At 42.9% G+C, this 25,900-nt stretch overlaps 1 protein-coding gene across 1 annotated transcript in view; it reads left to right on the forward strand.

Annotated features, from left to right (window-relative positions):
* Positions 1–25,900, forward strand: part of PLPP3 (phospholipid phosphatase 3) — a 69,224-nt gene that overhangs the window by 17,496 nt on the left and 25,828 nt on the right. The window contains exon 2 of the mRNA XM_054037220.1: positions 18,055–18,212. Within this exon, the coding sequence (XP_053893195.1) occupies positions 18,055–18,212 (158 nt within the window). The remainder of the gene's footprint in view (positions 1–18,054; positions 18,213–25,900) is intronic.

Here is a 25,900-nt window from a genome sequence, read left to right on the forward strand (position 1 = left end):
TCCCTACCGGCAGGGGAATCGCCAAAGGGGTGTGAATATAGTTTTGCATTTTTATAATAGAGGGGGGAAAGATTCTCTTCCCACAAAGATAGGTGGATTTCTCTCCCTAGCATCTCTGGCTCCAGGAGTCCTGCTTGTGTCTCTGTCTGACTGCCCCTCAGTGCCGTAGGGTGACCAGATGTCCTGATTTTATAGGGACAGTCCCGATATTTTGGGCTTTTTCTTATATAGGGTCCTATTACCCCCGACCCCCTGTCCCAATTTTTCACACTTGCTATCTGGTCACCCTGCAATGCCACCACAATCCCAGCACTGCACAATGAGCTGGTCAGGAAGGGCCATTTACTTCTGAAATCACAATCCCATCACTGGTTGGCTAAGGAGACAGACACGGGGGAGAGTTGAGGAGGGAGTTCCCGAGATATTGTGAAACAAGGCATGATATAAATCAGTAGCCAGATCAGATAAAGGGGCAGGGTGATCGAAGAAAAAGAATGGAGAGGGAAGAGAAAGCACTGTACCCTGCCCCCACTAATGAACTCTTACTTAGGCTGAAGGAGAGAGAGGAAGAGAGATGGAGGGGCAAGGGTCTGTGTCCATGTTTGTCCATGTTCATAGAGCAACAGCTGAAGGTGGAGCGTTGTGAGCTCTTTGGAGCAGGGATTGTCTTTTCATTGTATGTGTACAGCACCTAGTACAAAATCGTCCCAACCCCCGACAGGGGCCTCTCAGTGCCACCACAATACAAACAAATAATACTCATATAAAAGGAGGGAGCTGCCTACAGAGTCCCAGTCCAGCCAACTGGATTTTTGGTTGTAATAGAGGAAAGCTGAAGTATTTATGACCTCTCTCACATATTGTTTGTTGTTTTTGTATTTGTGGCCTGGATAAAACCATGCCCCATAACCTGCCAGGGAATGACAGAACTCAAGCTTTCTCTCTCTCTCTTATTATGGTATTAAGTTTTCCCCCACTTGATTTTCCCATAAATTATTCAGGTAGTGATAGTTGGCATAAAGACTCAAAGCATTAAAACAATCCGTGTTAAGCAGATTAGCATGAGTACAAATGGAAGAAAACCTAAGTATGTACATGTCAACCACAAAGAAGCAATAAAATGTCAGGTCCATATTTTCACTTCCTGTTTATTAAAAATCCTCATGATAAACAAAAAAGCTTTCATGGCTGGACAAGACATGTATCCTGTCAAACACATTGAAAGGTTTATTAGAAAATAGAATGCCAGGGTTGGGCTAAGCTGCAGGCCTGCTGACGTCAGCAAGCCTTGGAGTGTAGGCTGTTCAAACATGGCGAAAGTAATATTGCTATGACATGTGAGAAGTGGAGAGGTAAGTTCAGAAAGGTCTCTTGGAAGACCACTTTCTCTATGGATAGCAAAGAACACAAAGATTTGGAAACGGGGGGGGGGGGGGGGGGGGGGGAATGTGGATTTTTAAAAGCCCTCAGAAAAATAAATACAGTGAAGCCGTTGCTCCCGGAGAGAGATATAGGTAAAAGCTAAAGACTGAAGACTGAAATTTTTCTTAGGCCTAGTCTTCACTTACCGGCTGGTCCGGTGGCACGCCATTGATCCCGGAAGTGCTCACAGTCGGCGCCGGTACTCCAGCTCGCCGAGAGGAGTACGCGGCATCGACTGGGGGAGACTTCCTGCCGCGTCTGGACCGCGGTAAGTCCGGACTAAGGTACTTCGAATTCAGCTACGTTATTAACATAGCTGAATTTGCGTACCTTAGTCCGAAGTCCGGACTAAGTGGGGACCAGCCCTTAGTTAATGCTAATGAAGGACCCTTTGTATTTTAAAATATACCTGGCAGGCACAATACACTCAAATGTTGCTCCTTCTCCTTTTGACTTAACTGGGAGCAAAGCTAAGCCAATGCGCTTTGGAAGAATCTCACCCCTCGTGTATATTTATTATGATTTCTCTCTGAATACTCTAGGCATTTCTGGCAAATACTTAAAAACTCAATAAATCCAAAAAGCAGCAGCAGTTCCATAGCAGACAATAATGTCAGATAATGAGGCAGCACAAAAATGAACCATATTCCCCACTTCCCTTAAACTTCATCGCCAAGGGATTTGCTTCTTTATCACCTTTGCAGAAAAGAGGTGGCTTACTGCCTGTCCTGAACGTCCACAGATGTCCCCCCCCCCAGTTTGTTTACACTGGGCATCCAACTGCACAGGGAGTCTTGTCACTGACTTCAGTGGATCCAGGATTTCTGCATATAGTCAGTTTCACTATTTCCCCTGTGCAGTCCTGCAATCTTGCTTCATGTAAGTAGACCCCTGTGCGCCAGTCTTGCAATGCATTACTGGATTGGGGGCATTAGTCAATTTCTCCTCTTGTTTATGAGACACTTTCACACTACAACAGGGAAGACAAATATTTTTATTAACATAGAACAAAATGTGATTGTAAAACCACAAAAATTAGCAGGGGGTCTCAGTGGGAAGCCTGAAATTACTTTTAAATCATTTCCCTGTATTGTTTTTGAAATCAACTAGATTAAAGCTTCCCCTGTTCCTTCAAAATCAAATTAATTGGAGCAGTACACCATGCCATTGTATTACCTTCCTGCCGGAGTGTATTATTATGGAACGTTTGACAGACTATTTAACATGTATGTTTAATATTAGGCTTAATGTAATAACAAATGTACCTCTGCAGAGCTCTGATTGATCTGCTGAATGGCATCCGAAACATTAAACTCACTGGGTGTCTGAGGACATGACCACAGCAACAGTAATCAGTTGTTAGATATCATTATCATTATCGTTATCATTTTTCCGTTCTTTTGTTTCCTATCTTCCAATGGATTCCCACTATAGGCTTCCAGAACAGGCTGCCTCTTAGCTATGAGATTGGAACCAAATCCAAGATAGGTGTGAAAGTCCCTATGCGTTTTCATGGGTTATGGCAAGTGGAACAGCCTGGAAGGACAATGATGGCCCAATCTATCAGCACATTGTTCTCATGACTAAGAGCTTGCAAACAAGATGAGTCATTGGTTTTATGGTGCCTCTGCAAGTTGTTGGCTAATGCAGGATGCAGATGAAGATTGGCTATCAAAAGAATGCATTCGATCCAGGGACTGTAGAAGTGCTATACAAATCATTAGAGAGTGTCAAGTAGGATAAGAAAGAAGAGACCTTGACTCTTAATTTTCACCTGGCAAACCAATCATTGTGATAAATTGGAGTATTTGGAAATCTGTTATTTTTTTTAGCCCGTCAGATGACTGTGAACAATCCTTAAATCATACCTTTTTTGCACAAAATTGCAGTTCTACCTTTCCTAAAAAATGTATCATTTAGAGGAATTTTTATATCTATGCACATCAAAAAAGAATTCAAAAAATTGCCACTTAGCCTATGAGTGAAGAATACCCTTTTAATAAGATCTCTTGAATAGTTGCACTTTTGCTCATTATTTTTTTCCGGGTTATGATTGAAAGGGTCAAATTCTGCATATGCTCACCTCATATACAATCACATGGAAGTCAAAGATGTCAGTGCAGCCCACTGATGTGTATGTGGCCCTTTAGGCTTGATCCACAAAGAATATGAATCTGTTATAGCTGCCAGCTAGAAGAATTAGTCTTTTATCTCTGGCTCCAGAAGCTCATGCTTTAGTTCTGGAGGTCCTGGGTTCAGGGATGTCCTTACCCATACGCAAAGTATGCAGCTGCGTGCTGCTCCAGCCCCTGTTCCACCTCTTCCTCATGGCCCCGTCCCTGCCCCGCTTCTTCCCACCCCTATCCAGCCCCGCCCTCACTCCCCTGAGCTCTGCAGCAAGGCCGGGGCTGCATTCACCAGTGGCGGGAGTGCAGCGACCCAGCCCCAGCCGTGCCACTGCTGAGTTCTGGGGGGTGGTTTCCCCCTGCCCCCCAAGCCAGCCCCCCCCCCCCACGGAGGCCTAGGGCCAGCCTCCCCCCTGCTGCCTTCCGTGAAGGCCTAGGGCCCGCCCCCTGCTCCTCCCCGCAAAGGGAACAGCAGTGACACTAACCAACCAGCTTTGAAGATGTTAATGCTCAGGAAAAAGGAAGATCCTTTGGTTAAAGATTGTAGTGTTTATAAAATAGATTCACTCCCTGAAAACTCAATTTGTATGCCTGTCCGGTGCAGTGGGGAAGCAAAGGGACATAGCCTAGTGAGTGGGTAATGAGCAGTTTAATTCCAACCATCAAGGTTAAAGCTTAATATTAATTTTGCTCAGTTAAATTGGATTGTAGCGTGATGCCTTCCAGTGATGGAAACTCATAATTATTTCATAATCATTAATTAATTCCTACATAGTTGCGAAATAACTGCCTCCATGCATCATGCTTCACTGAATGTTAGGTGGAGAATGCTTCTTTGTTCATAATAGGAGTAACGTGCATTCTTGGTAGGGGAGGTGGCACTTTAACATTGGGAAGTGCAGGAAGAAAGCAATTTGGTGCATATGATTGCGGGAGGAGGGAGGGAGAGATTTTTCCAACTAGTATGATAGTGAGTGAAAAATGACACCATTTCCCATAGTGTTGAGGGCAACTGGTTGAGCCTTTGCTAGGATTTTAGGTTGCTTTTAGAAAGGTGTTGACAGGGGAAATAATAGTGGGTTTGATATATACAGTAGCCTTTTTGCCTCTGAAGATCTACATTGAAATTCTAATCAAGTCATAAAGAAAATGAGCTGCATTGTCACAACCTAGTTCCCAAGGGAACATTTGCCTACAGAAATAAAACCCCCTTCAAAGTATGACACAACTGTGCTCATGAAAGAGAGCAACAGTGAAATGACCAGGCTTGTATCAGATTTAGGGCCCTATCCTTCAGTTCTCATTCAGGCAAAACATCCACTGACTGGGCAAAACATGAATTCCATGGGAGGTTTTACCTGGGAAAAAATTGCAAGATCAGGCTCATTGATTTGTGTCCTATTAGCAGAAAGCATGAGGAAGCTTGTTCAGTTCTCTCCTACCACCTGTCATGGTAATATCTCCTTTCCCGAGCACCATGAAAGTTCACTACTTTAAAAAAAAAACAACTAAAATCAGCATATGAAGTTTGGTGTGTGGGGTGCATACTTCTTGACATTAACTACCTGTGAATCATCCAGCAGCATGTTAATTGGTACCCCTTAATAGATTAAGATCTGGCATCAAGTCTGCATGTAATTACAAGCCACACACAGAAAAGACATAGGCAGCTAATGAACTCTTGCCAAACCTGAGCTCAGTTTGCGAAGCTTTTGAAGTTTGCTGGTCTTTCAGCAGTTTATATAGTAAGCATATTGAAAAGCGTCAAATCTTTCCTTTTGACAGGATTTAATAAAGGTTAGTTTGTTGAATAACTAAGACCCTCCAAGTCCCAGTCTGAGGACTAAAGCATCTATTTGCTTATTTTTAAATGAGGCAGTGATTGGAAAATAGAAGGCATTCCTAAGAATTCTCAGAGATCCTGTCTCTTAACAGGAGCCAGAAATATTCCTTTTTAAGAAAATAAACTATTTTTATTAGAAATCATTACATAGTTTTAATGGTGTGGAAAAAATGCTTTCATGTAATTAGAATGCTTAAAATACTTGGCTGTGAAAAGATATTTAAAATGCATTCTCCATATCTATACTAGGCTCAATGTTATAAGGTAGGTGGTAAAGGAGTTTGAGAATGTTACTGTCTGGGAAGGGAGTATACATTTTAATGAACTCCAGGAGCCGTATTGTGCGGTGCTGAATTCAGATGTTATTTGTGCTTTTCTCGTAGTTGCTGTGGCATTTGCTCAGTGCTTTGTTCCTGTGATTAGATTTCAGCCTGAGCGCTTCTCCTCCTCTTTTCATGTCTAATTTTACAAAGGGAGTTGTTGTGGAGGAAAAACAATTTCCATGAAAACCTACGATTTTCAGGCAAACATACCAGGCTGATTTCATGGCAGTACCATGGTGAAGAGGAATAATGTTACTTGGCACTAAGCCCTTCAGAAAAAATGGAGAGAACAGTGAAGGCTTTGTCGAAATTTACCGCAATAAAGAAAAAGGGACTGCCATTCCCTTGGGCTTCTTTAACCTTTTTTCCCCAATTTATTCACACATTGCTTGACAGCAGGGCACTGCATTGTTACAAGAGTTCTGAAAAGGGAAGTTGGGAGTGATCCATTTTTGTGTTTAAAAGAACACTACACACATTGTGTCCTGGGAGTACAAGTGAATAGCAGGCTAGCTGCTGCCTGCACCGTTAGAATTAGGAACAAACTTAGACCTGATTTAAACTGTAATCGATGAAAACGTGTGCATAAACCAGCACATTACCTGCCTGCTTGCAAAATGCAACTGGGCAAAGCATCAGCCCTTCGAATGCATTGCTATTGCCGTTACAGTGTCGACCTCAGCTGTGTTATGGTAGGAGCTAGTTTGATAAGGGTGGGAAATTGTGCCAAAGTGTAAGCTAAGATGACATAGTAAAGGTCTAATGCTGCCCCTTGCTTACATGGAAGCCAGGGCCTGTATTTTTGAAAGCAGCTAGTATATTTTTAAGTGCCCAACTTGATACGCCTACGAGGGGCCTGATTTTCAGAATGTAGTTGCTCAGCAATTTCTAAAAAACCAAACCCATTTAAGGTACCTGCAATTTGGGCACCCAAAAATGGAAGTGCTCAAAATCCCTGGTCGCTTTTGAAAATCTCAACCCAAAGAATGTTGGGAATATAAATAATGTGCAGGCAAATTAGTTGCCTAGGAACCTTTCCACAGAGGGGCAGGAACGTCAGGGTGGGGAATTCATCCTCCTCTGGTAATGGCTTGTGAGGGATTTTTCAGTCCTGTAGACAGTGGCTTTCCCTTTCACTGTAGGTTTTCCAGCTACTTCAGACCAGAGTAATTGAAACCATGAAAGGTCTATCAGTTCACCGTGATGTGGTTGTGTAAGAACCTGTGTGCCCACATAACAAATCCAGGAGACTTAGCACTTCTGTATTCCCAGTGAAAACAGGAGATTGAGGAGACTGAAACAGGATTTTCAAAGGTTTAAATTTCATTCCTAGTTAAAATGGCTCTAAGGGGGCATCTGATTTAGTTCTACTCTCCCTGTTATTCATTTCACAGTGGTCCATATCCTCAAGGCACTATGGTTGCTATCGGGATCTGGTTTGCAGCATCCAGGCAAGCTCCTCGCTTGAAGGAGAACATGAGTTGGTATGAGAAGAGAATGGGCAAAGATTGGGGGCAGAGCATTCAGAAAAGGGTCCATAATCTCTGTGGGCAACTTGGTTCATCAGTCCTTACTCAGGAAAGCTCCTATGTACCTCAAAAAGGACTGAGTAATGACCTCAGTGCTGGCCTTTTGATAAGAAAGTGTTTATTTAGGCCTGGACTACACACACAATAACTGCGTGTGTGTGTGTGTACTGCTTTAACTACAACAGCAAAGTTAAACTGGTACATCTTCAGTGTGTAGACAAAGCTTGTTAGGGTCTGATCAAAAGTTCATTAAGGTCAAACTCCTGTAGTTTTCAATGGGCTTTTGACTGGTCCCTTAAACACCTGCCCTTTTCTCTTTGTTGTGTGCTGCATATTGCTTCTTGGACAGGTCTCTGGAAAATGTACCAACCCTTGATTATCTGGGGGGAGGGGGGAGTTTCACTTCCACTTAATCATGGGAGTTGCGTAATACCATTTATTCCTGGGGAACTTCCAAAAAAAGTGTATTATCTAAGGCAAATATAGCAAGAGGAAATAAATTATAAATAAAAAGTGATTAGTGAACTTTTAAGTAGAAGGTCAAAAGGATTTTTTTGGACTACAGACTTTTTAAGCTTTCAGTACTTGTATTCAGTTACAGAGTTATATCCCTCCATTATTTGTGCAGGTGGCCGCTGCTTCAAATCTGAAGAAGGCTTCTGCCTTTACAATAGGTACATTGACAGAGCTGCGTCAGAAAGCTCCTCGCTGCAATCTTCAGCGCTACAAGCCCGGGGCTTGTCGTATCCTGAGCAGGCTGGAAAGGGAAAGTTGCTCCAAAAATATGCGTAATTCCGGGCATCTCAGGGGGAGAGCAAACAAAGCTTGGGAGCAAAACAGATGAAACTGAAAATTTAATTTTAAAAAAGGCCGCACATGGACAAGATGAGCTGGCTTCACTTTCATTTCCAAAAGCTTCTGCATTCACCCTTTCATTTTTTTTCAATGTCTATGAAGTTTTGTGAATGTCAAAATGTGGACTCACGAAATTGCAGGGATGTTATAATGACTGTTGTATGAAAAGTAGCCAGGGGTTATAGCTTACGCTGTTTGCGGGCAGTGTGCTAAGATATTGAGGCCACTGGGTGTTATTTGCATATATATTAAGGGCAAGCTCCATCAGTCCCTATTCACAGGAATAATCCCATTAAATTTCAGCATATGTAACAACTGATGGAATAGACCTAATCCTGCCACCTCTCCTTGCACCCAACTCACATTGGCCTCAATAGCAGGATCTGGTCCCATAATTACAATAAAAAGTCTCTGAGTACTTGGGTTTGTTCATGATTCCTATTTGTGTCAATGGGAGTAGTGTGTCTCAAGGAGAGAATAGATTCCATTTACTCTTAAACCAGTTTAAAGACGAGCTCCCAGGTTTCCTTGAAAGAATATAATTTGGGCTTTGTGGAATTCCTTCTTTCCCACCCCCACCGCCTCTGCCCCCCAAATTATGAACTTAATCATGGGATTCGAATCCACAGGTCTTATGTGGTCTCAGGCCCTTCCATTGGAATGACAAGTCATAGTAGAGCAATTTATACACAAACATGAAGAAGTCATGCTGAAGCAAAACTCATTCCAAAATTCCATTGACCAATATAGTAAGCTACATTCACTACATTTATAACTGAAAACATAATAATCTCCTCAGTATATTTTTCACATGGTGTATTTGCCATGAGTATTGGAGACATTGCAAACCCATTCTAAAACCATTTCCCATTCTAGCTGGGACATCCAAGGTCAGCCATGTCATATCTGCCTATTTCTTCCAAACTTTCAGATTTATAGAGGTGTCTTGTAAGATCTTGACACTTTGGGTTTTTACTGCATATCACATTTTATTTCTTGCTTTAGACCATCTGAAATGATGTCTTTGTTCCCATTCTTGTTGGGCTGCAGATGGCTCTGGTTTGGCATTTATAATAACTTTTGTATTCACCCTGTCCAACACTGGCTGTCCTGCCCGTCTGGCCTTTGTTTTAGCACATGAACACAGAATTTTATATACACTTGGGTAGTGTGTCTTGGACAAGGACTTTTAATTCTTATTAGTGCATTTTTATCCATTTCAAAAATAAATGTGTACTTTAATATATACGCCTTTTTAAATATAGAACTGTAAGTAGAACTCCCAGGAGGAACAGCTGAGTTTACTGCTTGATATTTTCTTCTTGTGTCATTTTCTTTCTTTCTTTGTATGTGTTGTTTACCTCAGTAAATAGATAACAGACATTTTTAGAGGCCCAGTCTTGCTCCCACTAAAATCAAGGGCAAAACTCCCATTCATATAATTTGGAACAGGATCTGGCACCGTAAGATCCCAATAGTAGAGTGAAGCTTTTTCTGCTTAGACTTTGAATCAGAAAGAGTTTGATGATGATCTGTCCAACCCATCAGTGTCTGAGGATGATTTGCTATTTGTTTTAAATGTGTTTGCTGCCAAGATCTTTTCTATATAACCAGCCCAGAAAGCCCACACAGATAATCACTGTCAGGATCTGACCTTTTAACAGTGTTATACTCACAGATGTACCTCAAAATCCTGAAATTGTTCATTGCTGCTTTCCTGATAAATGCATTTGACTAGTAGGTGGCGACATAGTTTACCTTGGGCCAGCAGTTCCCAAATTATTGGTTCATGTATCACAAAAAATTGTGAAGTGAATGGATGGAACGTCAAGCTCAAATACCACTAGTAAATTCCTGCCTTAGGCCTCAGCACTCCAATGGGATTCTCTACACCAGTGGTTTTCGACCTGTTTTCATGTGCGGGCCCCTAAAATATTTCGAATGGAGGTGCAGACCTCTTTGGAAATCTTAGACATAGTCCGTGGACCCCCAGGGGTCCGCGGTTCATAGGTTGAAAATCACTGCTGTACCCCAAATCACAGTCTCATTCACGTCAGAAGGAATACACATGTGCATAAGGGTCATTAGTAGCACATCTCATTGGGGCCATAAACATTACAGGGATGTACATGCAGGAATTAAATATTCTTTCCTTCCAGGTTATGTGAAGCACACTGCAAGTATCATGTGGGAAAACAGAGAGAGATTAACGCTGCTCAGAAAATGTGAATAACGAGCTCATCACTAATAATTAGACAGCAAGATTCATGTCTTGATCACAGTGTGCTCTGCTTTCCCATTAGCACACCTCTAGGCTCTGTAGCAGATGATGGACTTGGGAGTCTGTCCATGCTTAAGTTAAATTATGTCTCTGCCTATTGGCTTAAACGCAATTAATAGTAATGAAATGCCACCCCTTTTGTAAGCAGGAGGGACACCAGACCAGACTTACACAGACAGAAACAAAGGTTAGTGAATTGTGTAGCAAAACCTGTTGTGAGTAGAAAATAAACTAAAGCCTGTATATTTTGGTTAAAATCAACATATGGTATCATAGGCCTTTTTCCATAGAGTTAAACAATCAAATTGAATAACGAGTGGTGACTTTCTATAGGATTTGTAGGATTCTAAAGCAGGTTTATGACCCACATTAAATGGAGTGGGTTTTTAGAGTCATTTTTATCCCTATTCATTTCTGTAGGACTTTCCCATAAGAGAAGTGGAACTGCTAATTGATTTGAATGGGGAGTTGTATTTAAAATGTGGATGGTAAAATTTTGTCACTTGTTAAAGAAATCAGATCAATTTCCATGTAGACAAGGGCAGAGAGAGGTCTACTAGACTGCTGGAAACCAAAGGAATAACAATTAAAAGAAGCAGCCATTAAAATATGGAGCTAAAGTGATTTCATTTACTTTCAATAAGACACAAATATTAGTAATTTAGGCTGAGATTTCCATAGGAGTCTAAAGGAGTTAGGCACCCAGATTCCTTGGGAGTTGGGCATCTAACTGCCTCAGACTGCTTTCGAAAACCCAGCCTTAGGGCCCAATCCAACACCCACTGAAGTCAACGGGATCCTTTCTATTGACTTCAGTAGGCATTGGCTCAGGCCCCTAAAATGTTTTTTACAGTTGATAAAAATGCCGCTGGTTTCATTGCAGCTGAAGCCCCTTGGGAAGGCTGGCATGGTAGGATTCCCTGTGCTTGACATGGGGGAGGCACCTTAATGCTCAAGTCTTCTTATAAATATTTGTTTTCTAAATGAGCCATACTCAGACTATTTCACATTAGCACCAGCAGCCAGGGCTAGTGCTTTCCTTGTCTGAAATGGCAATTCTTCTTTAAGAGCTGGGGAAAGTCTCAATAGGGGCCCACCTTAGTCTAATCTGGATTTTATCCAGCCTTCAAAATCTGAAGAAATATTGTAAACCAAATAAGTTTTATACATTCCCAAGCCCAGCCATTAATTACTCTAAAAGGAACCCCTGTCACTTACATGAAACCCAAATATTTATACTCTGTGTCCTGAGTGAGGAATCAGATACACCACACCGCCCCACCATATTATTCAAAGATCTTTTTCAACTATTAGGCTAGCACCCGAATGCAGTGAAACTTTAAAAACCTCCATGGGGTCTGAGCATCATAGACTCTAAAGCAAATACAGGGCAGAATACTTGTCGCAAAGTCTCAAGTAGCAATTCCTGACATTTAGCTGAGATGCCTATGATGGGAAATATAATTCTTGATGACTTGTGATGTCTAGGGAGAGCAAAGAGTAAAGATTCTTCCAAGGATTTAAAAAAAAAAAAAAACCTTCTAAAAAAAAAAAAAAAAAGGCTGCGTTTAATTTAGTGCAAAGGTGAAGCTTTGGCTGGGAAGATCAGAGCTTCATGGCTGGGTCACCCCAGTAACACCTCCCACATGACTTTATCAATGGGTGGCCAATGAAAGCTTATCCTGTTTTTTTTAAATCTGCACAAGTGGTAGCTTTTCAAAGACTCCAAGTTTCAAAGCACTGAACCCAACACAGAATCCTTTCTTCAGCCTTTGATTTTATGCATGTTGGAAGCTGGTCAGTGAGTGCAAGTTTTTGTTTTGTTTTTCTATAGGTTGTTAGCATTCCCAGGAGGTATTGAAAATGAATTGATTGTTGGGAAAAGGCATTAATAAACAGGGGAAGAGATGTCTCTCCTCAATGCTAGATTTCAAAACCTGATTGGCTTCCAGGATAATGTGCTTTATTAAATATAAAGGCAAATACATTTAAATCCTTTACTGAAATATCTTAGTGTAGGACACCAGCAGCGAGGGGTTAGAAAGTCGCTTTGACTTCCTCCCAACAAAAGCAACATAATTTTTCACTGCACAGCACCACGGAGTCCTGCAGTGCCTAACTGAATTCATTAATATCCACACCTGCTTCACGCTGCATTTAGCAGAGGCTCGATCCAGCTTCAAATGAAGTCAACGGCTAAACTCCCATTGGTTTTAATGGTCCGGGATCAGGACTCAAGAGATTTCTATTATGTTCCTGGTTTGGAGCAGAGCCCTGTTGGGGAGCAGAGCATATCTAGTTCAGGGTGTGTGGTTGGAATTTCATTGTTGTTATTACACCAGAAACTCTTTATATGACCACAGGGTAGAAAGATGGTCCTGCAGTTAAGAGACAGGACTAGGAATCCAAAAAAAACTGGATTCATTTCCCAGCTTTGCCAAAACTCCCTGTGTGACCTTGGGCAAATTCCTTAATTGCTCCATGCCTCAGTTTCCCTATAGGTAAAATGGGGATAATAGCACTTCCTTACCTCACAGGGGTCTGGTGAGGGTAAATCTGTATGTGAATGCCTCAGGGCCAGTCTACACTACAGTGCTACATCTGCACAGCGTCGCTGTAGCGCGTCTAGTGAAGATGCACTGTGCCAATGGGAGGCTGCTCTCCCGTCGGTATAATTACTCCATCTCGGCGAGAAGCGTAAGCTATGTCGGTGGGAGAGCTTCTCCTGCCGCTATAGTGCCGGTGTGGACAGTGCAAAGATTGCATCATTTGGGGATTGGGGAGAGGCGACATAAGTCAGATCGACTTAACCGGTAGTGTAGACCTGCCCTTGGATAGTAGTGAAATGGTACTTTCTTGAAGCATTACAGTAAAGTCTGCCTGCCATTATCTAAGGTGTCCAGAAGGGAACTGTCAGTACTAAAGAGGATGTGATCCCTTTGCGCTGCAGCGGTATTAGAGGACAGGTTTATTCATGCCACCCTTTCCTATGGAACTGAAAGCATAGGTCTCACCCCCCCCCTTACCCCATCTGCCCTGCTCCCTCGCGGCCGGGGTAAGGGGGCCGATGCTGGAGCTGCAGCTGTGGGGGGTGGTGGTCTCGGGCTGGGAGCGGTGCTGTGACCAGGGGCCGAGGGTGGGGGCGGGAGCTGGGCTGTGGTTGGGGCTGGCAGCTGGGTCGGTGGCCAAGTGCAGCTCTGCTCCTGTCTTTGCCCCCAGCCTCAGCCCCGGCCTGGGAACAAAGCCGCGGCCAGCGTGAGAGATTGGGGGCTGGTGCAGGGCCAGGAGCTGAGCTGAGCTACGCCAAAGCTGGGGACAGTGCCAGGCGCAGGGCCGGGAGTCAGTTATGTGGCTGGGAGCGGGACTGGAGTGGGGAGGGGTTGGATGGCGCTCCCTCCCAGCCACTGTGGTGGCTGGCATGGCCCTGCCCTGTCCTGGCCATGCTATACCCCCCCCCCCGTTTGTTCTTCCATGCCCCTCTGAGGTAGGAGGGGGCGCCCCACACTTTGGGGATCGCTGGCATAGATGAACATGAGCCATGGACAGAAGCACCAGGATAAATAGCTACCAGATATCATTTTAGGATGGTACAATCTATTGCCTATTATATGGATCAACCAATCTCCTTGGTATGGACTTACCACCTCTCCCCTGCTTTCTAAGGATTGCCTGTTTGACTTTCATTACTTTCTAAACACTCTGAGGGCTTCTGCCATTGTCTTCTAGTGATGTTAAGGGATCATGGAGGATGGTAGCTTTTAAAAGCTGGGTGCCTTAAAATGAGGTCCAAATCTTGAATTTGGACACACAAATCACTTCATAAGGGCACAGTGTGTACGTTTATGGGAAAGTGTCAATATGAGCATCCAAAATGAAAAATGTGGATGTCTTATTAAGATGCCACAGTGGAAAATTGGACTTGTCTTTTTATTCTCCTTATGGCACTAGTACAGGAAAAGTGATGGGGCCAAACTTTGCTCTCTTGCTGTAACTTCATTGATTTAACTCCATTGTTTGTCACCCTCCATGACACTTGCCTTCTCTTTCTGATAGACAATTGCCACCTCTCTAATCTGGAAGTCTTTAACTCTCTGATGAATATTCCAGTGTAAATGAAAGCAGAATCAGGAACATCTCTGTAAGGAACCCTGAAGGGACCTTTCCTTTTGTTCCTTTATTGTGTTCTTTTTCATCCATAGCATCTTCTGTAAAATCCATTCTCCAAATAGCTTCTGGTACTAGTACAGGCTTCCCTATGTTGCATTCTCAATGCTAACAATTGCCAGAAAGCATGTGAAGTGCCTGAAAGTGAGAGTGGTGACAGTCACTTAGACAATCTGTGCTCAGAGAGATAATCTTTTCAAAAAAGGGCCATCTTTAGCAGGGTATCTGGCAGCACATTCTTTATTACAAGAGTGGTGCCTTCTGTCACTTGGATAATAACCTTTGAAAGAACAGCCTCTAGCCCACAGTCTAGGGTATATTATATCTTCTAAGCAATATCCGTTGAGCTAGTGAGGGTATGTTTATGTTTCTCTTGTAAAAAAGAAAAAAAAGGAAAAAGAAAAGAAGGGAATCTGAGGTTACTGTTTTGCTGGAAAAATGTCAAGACTCTATTGGCAATATCCCACTAAACCACAAGTTTATAGGAGAGAAAACAAAACCATTGGCTTTTTCTAAACTATGTCTATGTGCATTTTAGGAAAATAGACACAATGTATGCCACTTATGCTCTTATTATAGCTGTGGCAATCCAACATATGATTGAACACACAGAAATACTACAACCTCATGCTGTTCAATGAATGAAGGGAAAACAAATCTTTATTATTCCTGGGTTCATATAGTACACAGGAACAGTATTGTTCTTTCTTTCTTTCTTTCTTTCTTTCTTTCTTTCTTTCAGATGTGTTTCATTGTCTGTGGGAACATGTGTTTTACAGACCTGTCATGTGAAAGCTATTAAAAAGAGGAACTGGAGAAATAACAATAAGCCATGTAACTGTGGTATGTCTACTCCCCAAGTTCAACGGTTATGCTGCTGTTTCAAGTGGTGGTGAAACTGGATCGCACCAAACAGCGTTAGCTTTTCTGGTGCAATTTTTCATCGGGCTACTCTGGATCTTTAAAGAAGGCTATTAATATCATATTGCCGGCTTAAGAGATACCTTTCAGAGCCAAACTGGCTAGGTTTCAAAACTCTTAGACAGTGGAATGAAGATGAGCTGGATCCACATGAGATGTCCAATTTTATTTGCAAAGCCTGAGATGAGTTGACAAGAGGAATAGTTCTGAGACATTTATTCACTATTTCATTAGTGTGTTGGAAAACAGACAGCCCATTGCAGGCAGCCTGGATCTCTGTGTGTTTAATATTACCAGCTCCTTATATTCTTATAGAAAATCACATACACAATAACCCAGAACACTGTGCCAAATTATGGTCTCGGCTGTATTTGAGAAACTGAGAACAGAATTCAGCTGCGTGTGTGTGCGCGCGCGTGTGTGTGTGTGAATGAGAGACCTTTTTCAGAGTACATTTATACGTTTCACATTGTGAATCGTTTATTTAAGGCAATCAGCAAAAAGTAATAACTATGGATTAGAAAAATCTGTTAAAACAGAATGAAAGAACTCCAAAACGGATTACAAAATGTAAGCACTTTAACTTGTTCATACACAAATTGAAACCATTTTTAAAATGAACCTTTGATTTTACCTTTCTGGACAAAATCCTTCACTAATTACAGAGTAGCTGTTTATGACAGCAGTAAAACTTTGCTCGAGGCAAATCAAGTGAAAACCAGGAAGCAACATTTCTTAATTTAAGAGGAAAAAATCTGATAATTTTAAAGTTGGAAGAGTGTAAACCAGAACTCAGACATTTAACCCAGTTAGTGGTCAATAAATATTCCATGACACTTTTTGCAACAGTAGGGTGAGCAGTCCTGGTGTTTTAGCCAAATGCGAACTTGGATAATTACATTTTGCTTACCTAAATGCTATCCCCTGTAGTTTCAGTCAAACATTGTTTTTTGTTGCTGTTTGCGTCATGTCCGAAACTGTTAAGTAGTGTTGCTGCATTGTTCAATGGTTTTTTGTTTCACCTCAATGGGGCTATTATTTCAGAGACGGAAGAAGATTTCCCTATATGTGTAGTTGTAAATCACTTTGAAAAGGTTACAAAGAGCTTTTCGATCAATTGTACTGATCCTGCTGTTATTGAAGTCAACAGCAAAACACTTGGTGAAACTGAGGCACATAGATGTGTTAAGTGGCCTGCCCATACTCATCCAAGATCAGCAACAGAACTATGAAAGATTTCCAATCCTCTACTCTAACTTCTAGACCAGGAATTGGCAATGTTTGGCATGCGACCCGCCAGGGTAAGCCCCCTGGAGGGCCGGGCCAGTTTGTTTACCTGCCGCGTCCGCAGGTTCAGCCGATCGCGGCTCCCACTGGCCAATGGGCGCTGCGGGAAGCTGTGGCCAGCACATCCCACGGCCCACGCCGCTTCCCGCAGCCCCCATTGGCCTGGAGTGGCGAACCGCGGCCAATGGGAGCCGCGATTGGCCGAACCTGCGGACGCGGCAAGTAAACAAACCGGCCTGCCCTGCCAGGGGGCTTACCCTGGTGGGCCACGTGCCAAACATTGCCGATCCCTGTTCTAGACAATGCTACATTCCTCTGAAATAATATTATTATTGTTAATATTAATAATAATTCTAAGTTTTATTAGCTTGTATTAGAACCAGTTTCTATTGGTCTGTGACCATATAGTGTACATCTGGTTTGAAGTTCCAGCTACAGTGTGGCAATTAAGGTCTTTAAGACAGTGTTTTAAAAAGGTATTTCTCATGGTTGCAGCCAGTAGGATCTGATGTGGTTTCACCAGCTATTGTGGATGGTTGGATAGATGCTGTGTTTGACTAGCATTCAAAAAGTGTTCAAAGAAAGATTGCGCTAATGATGTTAGCCCGGCCTGGCCCGGCCCTCCTGGGGGCTTACCCTGGCAGGTCGTGTGCCAAACATTGCCAATCCTTTGTCCACATTGGCCAGGCAAACTGTGTTGGAACCCCTTTAAGACACAGAGATATATTAACCATGGAAATGCAATTTCGTTTTGTTTTTAAAAACTGTATCGAAGCCAGTGTAGATGGGGCTTGGCTGGTCAATATGGCAGGAAAAGCATGACCTGATATTTGCTAATTAGAGTTTGTTTATTCAGTAACTCCTTCTATAGCCCTGCCCAACTCAGCTTCCATCATGTCATGTCAGAGAGACATTTTGGTGCTCTGGTCACAGCGCCAGGCGCTCTGTGGGGAATAGTGTCATATTCTATTCCATGACTTCTTGCAGTGATGCTGCTGGCATTCATTCCTGTAAGTTAATATTTGTAGTGCGCAAGGCTTCACTGGGACCATGCAGCATGTACATCTGATAACCATAGCAGAATAGGTACTTTTTCCCTAGGAGAAACTTAATAAAACAGTTCCCAACACTGTGCACTTTGGAAACGGATTAGGAAAAAAAGAAAAGTATCATGAGAGTTGTGGTGCATTGTGTTTTATGGCGTTCTTGAGGAGGGCTTTGTTGCTTTTTGTTTGTATTTGTCCATGTTACTGATTTTTTTCTTTTGTGTTGTTCTTTGTTGTTTGTCTTTTCTCTCCCCCAGCTGGTCTGCCCTTTCTGATCATTGAAACCAGCACAATCCAGCCATACCAAAGGGGGTTTTACTGCAACGACGAGAGTATCAAGTACCCTTTGAAAACGGGCGAGACGATTAACGACGCTGTGCTGTGTGCTGCAGGGATTCTCATTGCCATCCTTGCTGTAAGTAGAATCGGTCACACTCTTCTGCCCCTCTCTGACAGGACTGTATGTTTGTGTCGTCTCCTAAGCAGGTAATGCTGACAGGGCCCTATTGACGCTCCCACACAGCGTGCCAATCAACACAAAGAGACTGTTATAAATTAATTACTGAGCAGAGATTTTCTAAGGATTGGGAGTTAGGACTGTGCTTTGAACAAGTTAAAAAAAAACTACTGCAACAGCAACAAGGACAAGATGGTGTTGGTAACAGGATATGAAGCCTTTCACCTCTGGGTCAGTTGTTCAAAATCAGTCCAGGTTAGTGACTGAAACTCATTAGCATCCAAAGACAGTCTGGTGTCCCTGGTGAATTAACCCGTTAATAATTTGGTGAGTAGCTGGGGGTTGATTTGCTTCGTTTGTGGCAGAAGATCTCCCCATTTCAAATACCACTATACTAATGAGCACAGACCTGTATGCAGATAGAAGCAGAGAAACGAAAAGGCCTAAGTTCTGCTCCAACACTTATTGAAACCATGTTGACTCTTAGGGTACGTCTTCAGTACCTGCTGGATCGGCGGGTAGTAATCGATCTATCGGGGATCAATTTATCGTGTCTCGTCTAGACGCGATAAATCGATCCCCAAACGTGCTCCCCGTCGACTCTGGAACTCCACCAGAGCGAGAGGTGGAAGCGGAGTTGACGGGGGAGCCGCGGCCATCGATCCCGCGCCGTGAGGACCCGAGGTAAATCGATCTAAGATACGTTGACTTCAGCTACGCTATTCTCGTAGCTGAAGTTGCGTATCTTAGATCGATCCCCTTCCCCCCCCCAGTGTAGACCAGCCCTTTAATGGAAATGGATGGGGACTGATGAGATTGGCCTACTGTCCCAATGCAAGAAGTCCTTTCCATATCAGATTATCAGCATAGGGAAGCATCATCCTATGGATGTACCTTTACTGTGTATAGGAGGCATAAATTTCCAGTGCTGTTAATCATCTTCCACAAAACACACAACAATCTACAGCCATATGCAAATGAAAACTTACAGCAGGAAGAGTAAGATTACTTCTGAAGCAAGTAAACAAGTCAAACCGTTTGGGCAAGTCTTGCAAACTTTACAATATAAGCTAGAGTTCACGTTTCAGGAAGCATGCTCCTTACAAGCTAAAGGATTTAGTGCCAATAAGGATTTGGCATGTTGTGTCCACATTTGAGTGATTGCTGTGGTATTTACATATTCCACATTTCATGCAGTTTTTAAAAAGAGGTTGTGCGTTTGCAGCCAACTGCATGGAAAAGTTTTGGAGGCAGTATTAAGCTTTAATAAATAATAAGCTAGACATCTATTAAAGGGCAGTTCTGCTGCTGTGATCTTACTTGTGTCGCCTTTCTGATTACTTTTGATTTTTTTTTCCCCTATCCAATTTCCCACTACTGTGTGGAGGGATTATGTTGTGTGTGAACATATTTGCTTTAAGTTTCAGCAAATGGGCCAAATCCAGCCCTGGAAGAGTCAGCGGAGTTGAGGCTTCTTACACTAGTACATTTGTCAGCTATTTACTAAAAACACTTTGGGCTAAACATGTAACAGGAAGCCTCATTACACTCAAGTCACAATGCTCTACAAAAATTTGACCGGTGTCTGTAATGCCATCATGAAAAGCTGAAATGAAGTGCAGTTTGTTATTTAAAAACAAAATAACACCTTTAAAGGTGGCAGATCTTTGCCTCTGTTCCAGTCCCTTGGCTCCACTCCTGCAGTGCAAAAGAATATCTGGGGATTCCTTTGATGTGGGGCATTCATTGGTGACACTTACTCAGCTCTGCACCACCTGCTCCACCCCATCCCATCCTGATGGCGAGGGACGTGGACAGAATTTGCACTCTGACATTCCCCAGCCTCAGAATGGCCGCAGGCAGGTGTTAGTGGCCAGGATAAGTTAAAGCAGCCTGCAGTCTGCTCTAACGTATGATGGGTGCCAGACCCAAGTTCCCCACGACTGGGAGAGTGCAAAGGTGGTTTTGAACCACCTTCCTCCCTGTCCCCACAGGTCTAGCACCGAGCATAGCTCGTTCACATGCAAGGTTCTGGCCCTTAATTTTTGTTTAAACATTTGATCAAGATACCATTTCCATTCCCCCCAGCCCCAGCATTTCTGTATGAGAAGTACTGAAGTTTCCCTTTATCCCACTTCGAGCATAATGTAGGTTTTTCCTTAAGGATCACTTTCATAACAGTCCTTTACTTAGTTCTGTCAGCTAAAGCAACTGTATTGTGAGTAGGTAGGTTAAGGCAGGGATTCTCAACCTTTTTCTTTCTAAGCCACTCCTCCCTCCCCCCATGTTATAAAAACTCCACAGCCCACCAGTGCCACAACAACTGGTTTTCTGCATATAAAAGTCAGGGCAGGTGTTGTAGCAAACAGGGCAATTGCCTGGGTCCCCACACCACAGGGGCTCCCGCATAGGTACATTGCTCAGCCTTTAGCTTCAGCCCCAGGTGGTTGGGCTCAGGGCCCTGGGCTTCAGCCTCATGCAGTTGGGCTTTGGCTTTCTATCCTGGGCCCCAGCAAGTCTAATGCCGGCCCTGCTTGGCGGCCCCCTAGGAGGCCTCGGATCCCTGGTTGAGAACCACTGGGTTAAGGGACAGAAATGACTTTAAGCTCCTATTTCCCCCAGCTTTCATTCTTTGTCCTACAAGCACTGTAATGTCCAATATCTTTAGCACGCCTAAGATTTATACTGTTCGTTCTTACTGACACTGGTGGTTCAAATAGTAAATTGTGCACATGAGTTTTCCTTTCCTTTTACTCCATCAGAAGCTACAGCTGTAAATTAATCAGAATCATGATATTGTCTGTTTGATTAGAAGGTTCATGCACTCTGGGTAGAATTCACTTCACCCGAATAAAGCCAGAGCTGTTGGTCATTGCATGGATGAAGTGCGTGTGGTGTGGGTGGGTGGGTTTGTTGGGCGCAGGAGGTTGTTGGGGGCTGTGGGGAAGAACTGGCAGGGAGAGAGTTGTTTATATGAAACCCACTTCCCAATGGGAGCAACACGAGGCACTGATGCACGGGCCCTCAGTAGCTGCTATGCAAGCCTGTGGGATACAGTAGCAGTCACAGCCTCTTTATACCCCTTTCAGATGAAGATGGATCCTGTGAACCCTCCCTCTGATTTGGCCCAGTCACTGCCTTACCCACTAGCCTTCGCAGGGCCATAGGGAGAGAGCTTAGCTTGCCTAGTGTACCAGCTCAAGGCTTAAGCTGTACAGAAGGGTCCTGTGCTGAACCTGCGCACTGGGATGAATTTTGTCCTATTAATTTTTCCCTCAGGGAAATATTTCAAACCTATTTCAGTATTACTGTCTGAGCCTTTCAGCAGTGATTAAAACTACATTATAGTCTGTGCAAAGATAGGAAGCAATCCCCAGTGGAACTCTCCCGTCAATGGAAGTCACGTATGTATAGGTTGAGGGTAGTATCTGACTCATTGTGTTGTGTCTACCAAACAGATGGCTGATTTCTTTTCAAAGTCATCCTTTGGCTTGTTTTTTTCCATTTCCAAGATAATTATCTGTTAGTTTCCCCCCTCCCCCAAGCAGAATTGAAACGAAGCCAGGTTTCAGCTTTAATTGATCGCAGCATCGTTTGCCAGCCAGTTTATTCATAGAGCCATGGGCAAACAGTCCCAATAATTCTCTGTCTCTCATTCCAAAAGTGAAAGTGGAAAAAAAAAATCTATAAACAAGGAGAAATTTTTACCCTGCAGGTAAAATTCCATACCCCCAAGTATGGAAAAGCCATAAAATAAAATGAAAAAAAATCTCATTTTCACATTACTGCCTGACATACCGTCATGTCGGCTCCATGCAGAATCTGCTTCTGATCAGTAGTGAGCCAGTGGCAAATACAAGAGTTGGAAGTGCAATTGGAAACATAATCAACTGAGTATTTAATCCATCAAGTTTCTAACATGAAATGGCAGGTCAATTAAAAAGAAAAAAAGTTTCCCTGAAAGAAATGGATGTTTTCTATGTAGGTTTCACTTCACTCACAACAAAAGTAAATTGGTAAGGAAAATACAAAAGCTCAGTTATTTGTTGCTGAGTGATACAAATGGCTAACAAGTGATTTAAGAAACAGATTTCTTGCTATGGCAGAATATATGGAAAATTCAAGTCATGCTAACCTCTTTTTCAGATGTAACCCAGATACCAGAATTTTTGTAACATAATATGAAGTCCTTCCAAATCCACAAAGCACCAATATCTCTCCTTTCATTTGAAATGTTTGCTTTTCAAAGACATGACTGCAGGTAGGGGCAATTTAGGACAATAAATAAAACAAAAAAATTTTCATGTTTCCAACTCCCAGCTTTAAATACTCGTACCGGCAGAATCTTTAGGCCAGAGCGAAAGGTCCGGGTTGTGTTTTATGTGTCTTGAAGAATGCCAGAGCTCTTGCTAAGTAAACTTTAGAGGTGAAGACTTCTGCTTCTCTCAGGACATAGTAGGATATGCATTTGTATTCAGTGCCTACATATTTACTGACTTGGAGACAAAGACTGCCCTTGGCATTACACATGCATGAGACCCTTGAGATAGTAATTGCCCCTAAGATTTTTGCTCTCAGACCTCTACTAAATGCTCATAGACTTTAAGGTCAGAAGAGACCATCATGATCATCTAGTCCAGGGGTTCTCAAACTGTATTGGGGTCGCAACCCCATTTTAGTGGAGTCACCAAGGCTGGTGTTGGCCCTGGATCTTGCAAGTCTGAAGCCCAAGCCCCACCGCCCAGGACTGAAACCCAAGCCCTACCACCCAGGGCTACGGTTACATGCTCCCACCCAGGGCAGAAGCCCTTGGCCTTCAGCTTTGCCCCACTTCACTTCCCCCCTCCCCCCGGGATGGCGGGCGTTGGGCGGGCTCGGTCTTCGGTTCCCCCCTCCTGAGGTTGTGTAGTAATTTTTGTTGTCAGAAGGGGGTCACGGTGCAATGAAGTTTGAGAACTGCTGATCTAGTCTGACCTCCTGCACATTGCAGGCCACTGAACCTCATCCACCCACTCTTGTAATAGACTAACCTCTGTGCTTTTACTTGTGGAAAATATTTGACCCTCATGGAGACTGAAGGCCTCTTTTTATCCATAGACGAGGCTTGGCATGAGCTGTGATAATACAAGATTCTCCACACTGACCAGCCAGTAAGCATTAAAAGCTAGTTGTGGAGGGACTCCCTGTATCAGGGAGAGAATGATTCATGTCCATTCAGTTCTTGGCCTTGCTGTTCTGAATGCTAACAAGGGAGGGGCAATTGCTCACTAGGACTGAAATTCAATCTGTGCGGAGGACAGCACAAGGCTTACGCATCATTGATGTCCTCAAAGAGGGCCGTCTGTGGTGCACAAGCTTTGTGGTGGTTTTCTGCACAGCGATGAATTGCACCCTCTGATCTTGAGTGAGGCCACAAACCTATTTCACATAGGCCACTGAACAGGTGGTAACAACTGGCAATCACTTCCAGCTAGGCTTGGATTTGAAGCCATGCCCTAGAGGTAAAAGGTTCTTTATTCCATTTTCTGAGCCCCCTTATGGCTAATACTGTTGTTTGTACCCAACTCCATGTACTGTCAGATCTTGATAGCTTGAGGAAAAAACCAACAAGCTTTCTAGATCAGCTAATTTATAAGAATACAAATGTGGATAGTCAGATACTTTATATTGCAATGTTAAGTGCTCCCATTTGGCAAGACACAGAAAAACAATACCTTGGAGACAAAACTGATTAGAAAGACCCTGAAAGTGTAATTACTGGGGCAACTGGATAATTGATGATAATTGCATATAAAACTTACACTTGATCAGAAAGATTGTAGAAGATACTAGAGAGAAAAGTTTGATATTTGTTTCTTACTAGTGACTATGTTAAATATTTCCAGCAATTCACACTGGGAAATTCTCTATATACCACATGCAAATTATTTGCTGGAGACACAAGTCAGAAAAGGAGATTAATACCTTTGACTTGTTTGTTCAGGATGAAATTTCAGTTTGTGCACATCTGTGCTGAATTAGTTTTCTAAGTCCCTCTTTATCAGGGAGAGCGCTGCCAAAAAACAACTTCGCCCTATTTTAGCTTTTCATTAACGTTCAGCCATGATTTTAACTAAAATAGGGAGGGGTCATGACTACCCAGCAGTGTGTTAGCAGGAGACTGAAGTCTCCAATTTACAATCTGCTACATCTGTGCAATTACCAAGACCACCAGCAGTGAGAAAAAATATTAATCCCTAGACTTTGTTGGTCCCTGTTTAAAATGGTCACATGTGTAAGCTTTAAGGGGATCCATTTGTGAACTCTGAGAATAATGGTACATCCTGTGGTGTCAAGTATCCTCCTTAATTCAATTTATTTTCCCTCTGCAGTTCTAAGCCTTATAAGATGCAGGCACCTCTTCCCTGCATGACTATATGCACCCAGCTATCAAAGAAAGCTGCAGTATGCAGTTGGGGTGAGGTATTCCTCTGCGGTGCAGTTGCAGCCTGGACACCTTCACTTTGAGAGTGGCAAAATCCACAGGCCATTTCTTTGAGTATGTTGACACTATGAATGGCACAGCTGCAGCTATGCCACTATAGAGCCGTAGTATAGACACTTCCTAAATTGATGGAAGAGCTTTTTCTCTCAGTGTAGGTAACCCAGCTCCCTAAGCGGCGGTAACTACCCAGTGGTTAGGTTGGCTTAACTAAAGCTAGGTCAATCTAAATTTTACGTGTAGACCAGGGCTTTGTGTGTAGTGGAAATAGATTCCTGAGTGCCCACAAAACCCACAGGAGATTCCTAAACCACTCATTTGCAGATAAATGAGCAAACACTGAGAAAATTGAAACGACAGCGGCAGGGAAAAGAACTGCCTCCAAACGACAATTAGAAAGCATGAATGTCCTTTCCATGACACAAATGAACTGTGTTCTGCCACAGGAGAAATGTTCAGGCATTCTTTTTTGGTCCTCATGCAAATATACTTCCTGGCTCGCAGCCTGCATTTGAAGATAGTCCAAAATCTAGATGAACCATCATCTGCAGAACATTTGGATTCTCAAGGGAAAATGACTCTGGAACAGGTCAGCTGCAAGACCAGACAACCTCAGTCAAGCCCATAGGGAGCTCGATGCTAATATTCTTTTGTAAAATGTGACTGTGGTTTGTAAACCCTTCATGGCAGGTCAATGGCCCCGATGTCTTTCTCCAAGAAGTATGGAAGTATAAGTGCCTGCTTGCAGCATTTGGGGTTTTTTTTTTACTTCCCTTTGATAAAGCCTGCATAGCTATTATTTCAGTTACTTTAGGTCAACCTTTGTTTTTCAAGCCCTGGTACTCAGAGTTCAAACCATGATACAGTTTCATCTCCTCTTAGTCTAATTGCAATACTTTTCCAGTTTATTAGTTTCCAAAAGTTGTGCCAAGTTTTTAAAAAGGTAGGTAGGGGAGAATTCTCTTCTGCATGGAGCTGGCTGGCTGCCATGCTGTGAAGAATATTGCTAGCTGTTTCAGAAAGGGATTAGCATGAAGGCATTTTTCCTGACAGTTAAATTTACATATCACAATGCTGCTGACTGGAACAGAAAGGGGAGTGAGGGAGAAAAAAAAACACCTCATTTTATTACTCAGGTATAAAAACATTGAAAGTAATGAATAAA

The sequence above is a fragment of the Malaclemys terrapin genome, chromosome 8, assembly GCF_027887155.1.
Source record: "Malaclemys terrapin pileata isolate rMalTer1 chromosome 8, rMalTer1.hap1, whole genome shotgun sequence".
NCBI lineage: Eukaryota > Metazoa > Chordata > Testudines > Emydidae > Malaclemys > Malaclemys terrapin.